Source organism: Eimeria mitis, genomic scaffold, assembly GCF_000499745.2.
Source record: "Eimeria mitis Houghton genomic scaffold, Emh_scaff3177, whole genome shotgun sequence".
Taxonomy (NCBI): domain Eukaryota; phylum Apicomplexa; class Conoidasida; order Eucoccidiorida; family Eimeriidae; genus Eimeria; species Eimeria mitis.
The window spans coordinates 1205-1453 of record NW_013571519.1 but is presented as its reverse complement, the minus strand read 5'-3'; the positions used below and the strand labels follow the sequence as shown (position 1 = coordinate 1453).

Sequence of the window (249 nt, the reverse complement as noted above, 5' to 3'; positions counted from 1 at the left end):
CTGCCGCAGGGGTGCAGCAGCAGCAGCAGCTGCTGCTGCTGCTGCTGTTCTGTATCCTGCTGCTGCAGCAGCAGCAGCAGCAGCAGCAGCAGAATCATCGCCCCATATATAGGGAGATGAACCCCCCAAACATTCTCTCATTTGGTGGCTGTCTTGTCTGCTGCTGATGTAGCGTCGCTGCCGCTGCTGCTGCTGCTGCTGCAGCAGCAGCTGCTGCTGCTGCAGTGAATGCTGCTGCTGCTGCTGCTG

General features: G+C 59.8%; 1 protein-coding gene across 1 annotated transcript in view; it reads right to left on the bottom strand.

Annotated features, from left to right (window-relative positions):
• The window catches only part of EMH_0062960 (zinc finger (C3HC4 RING finger) protein, putative), a gene marked incomplete at both ends in the record, with an annotated part of 2340 nt that overhangs the window by 930 nt on the left and 1161 nt on the right, over positions 1 to 249 (bottom strand). Inside the window, one exon of the mRNA XM_013498090.1 lies at positions 3 to 249. Within this exon, the coding sequence (XP_013353544.1) occupies positions 3 to 249 (247 nt within the window). The remainder of the gene's footprint in view (positions 1 to 2) is intronic.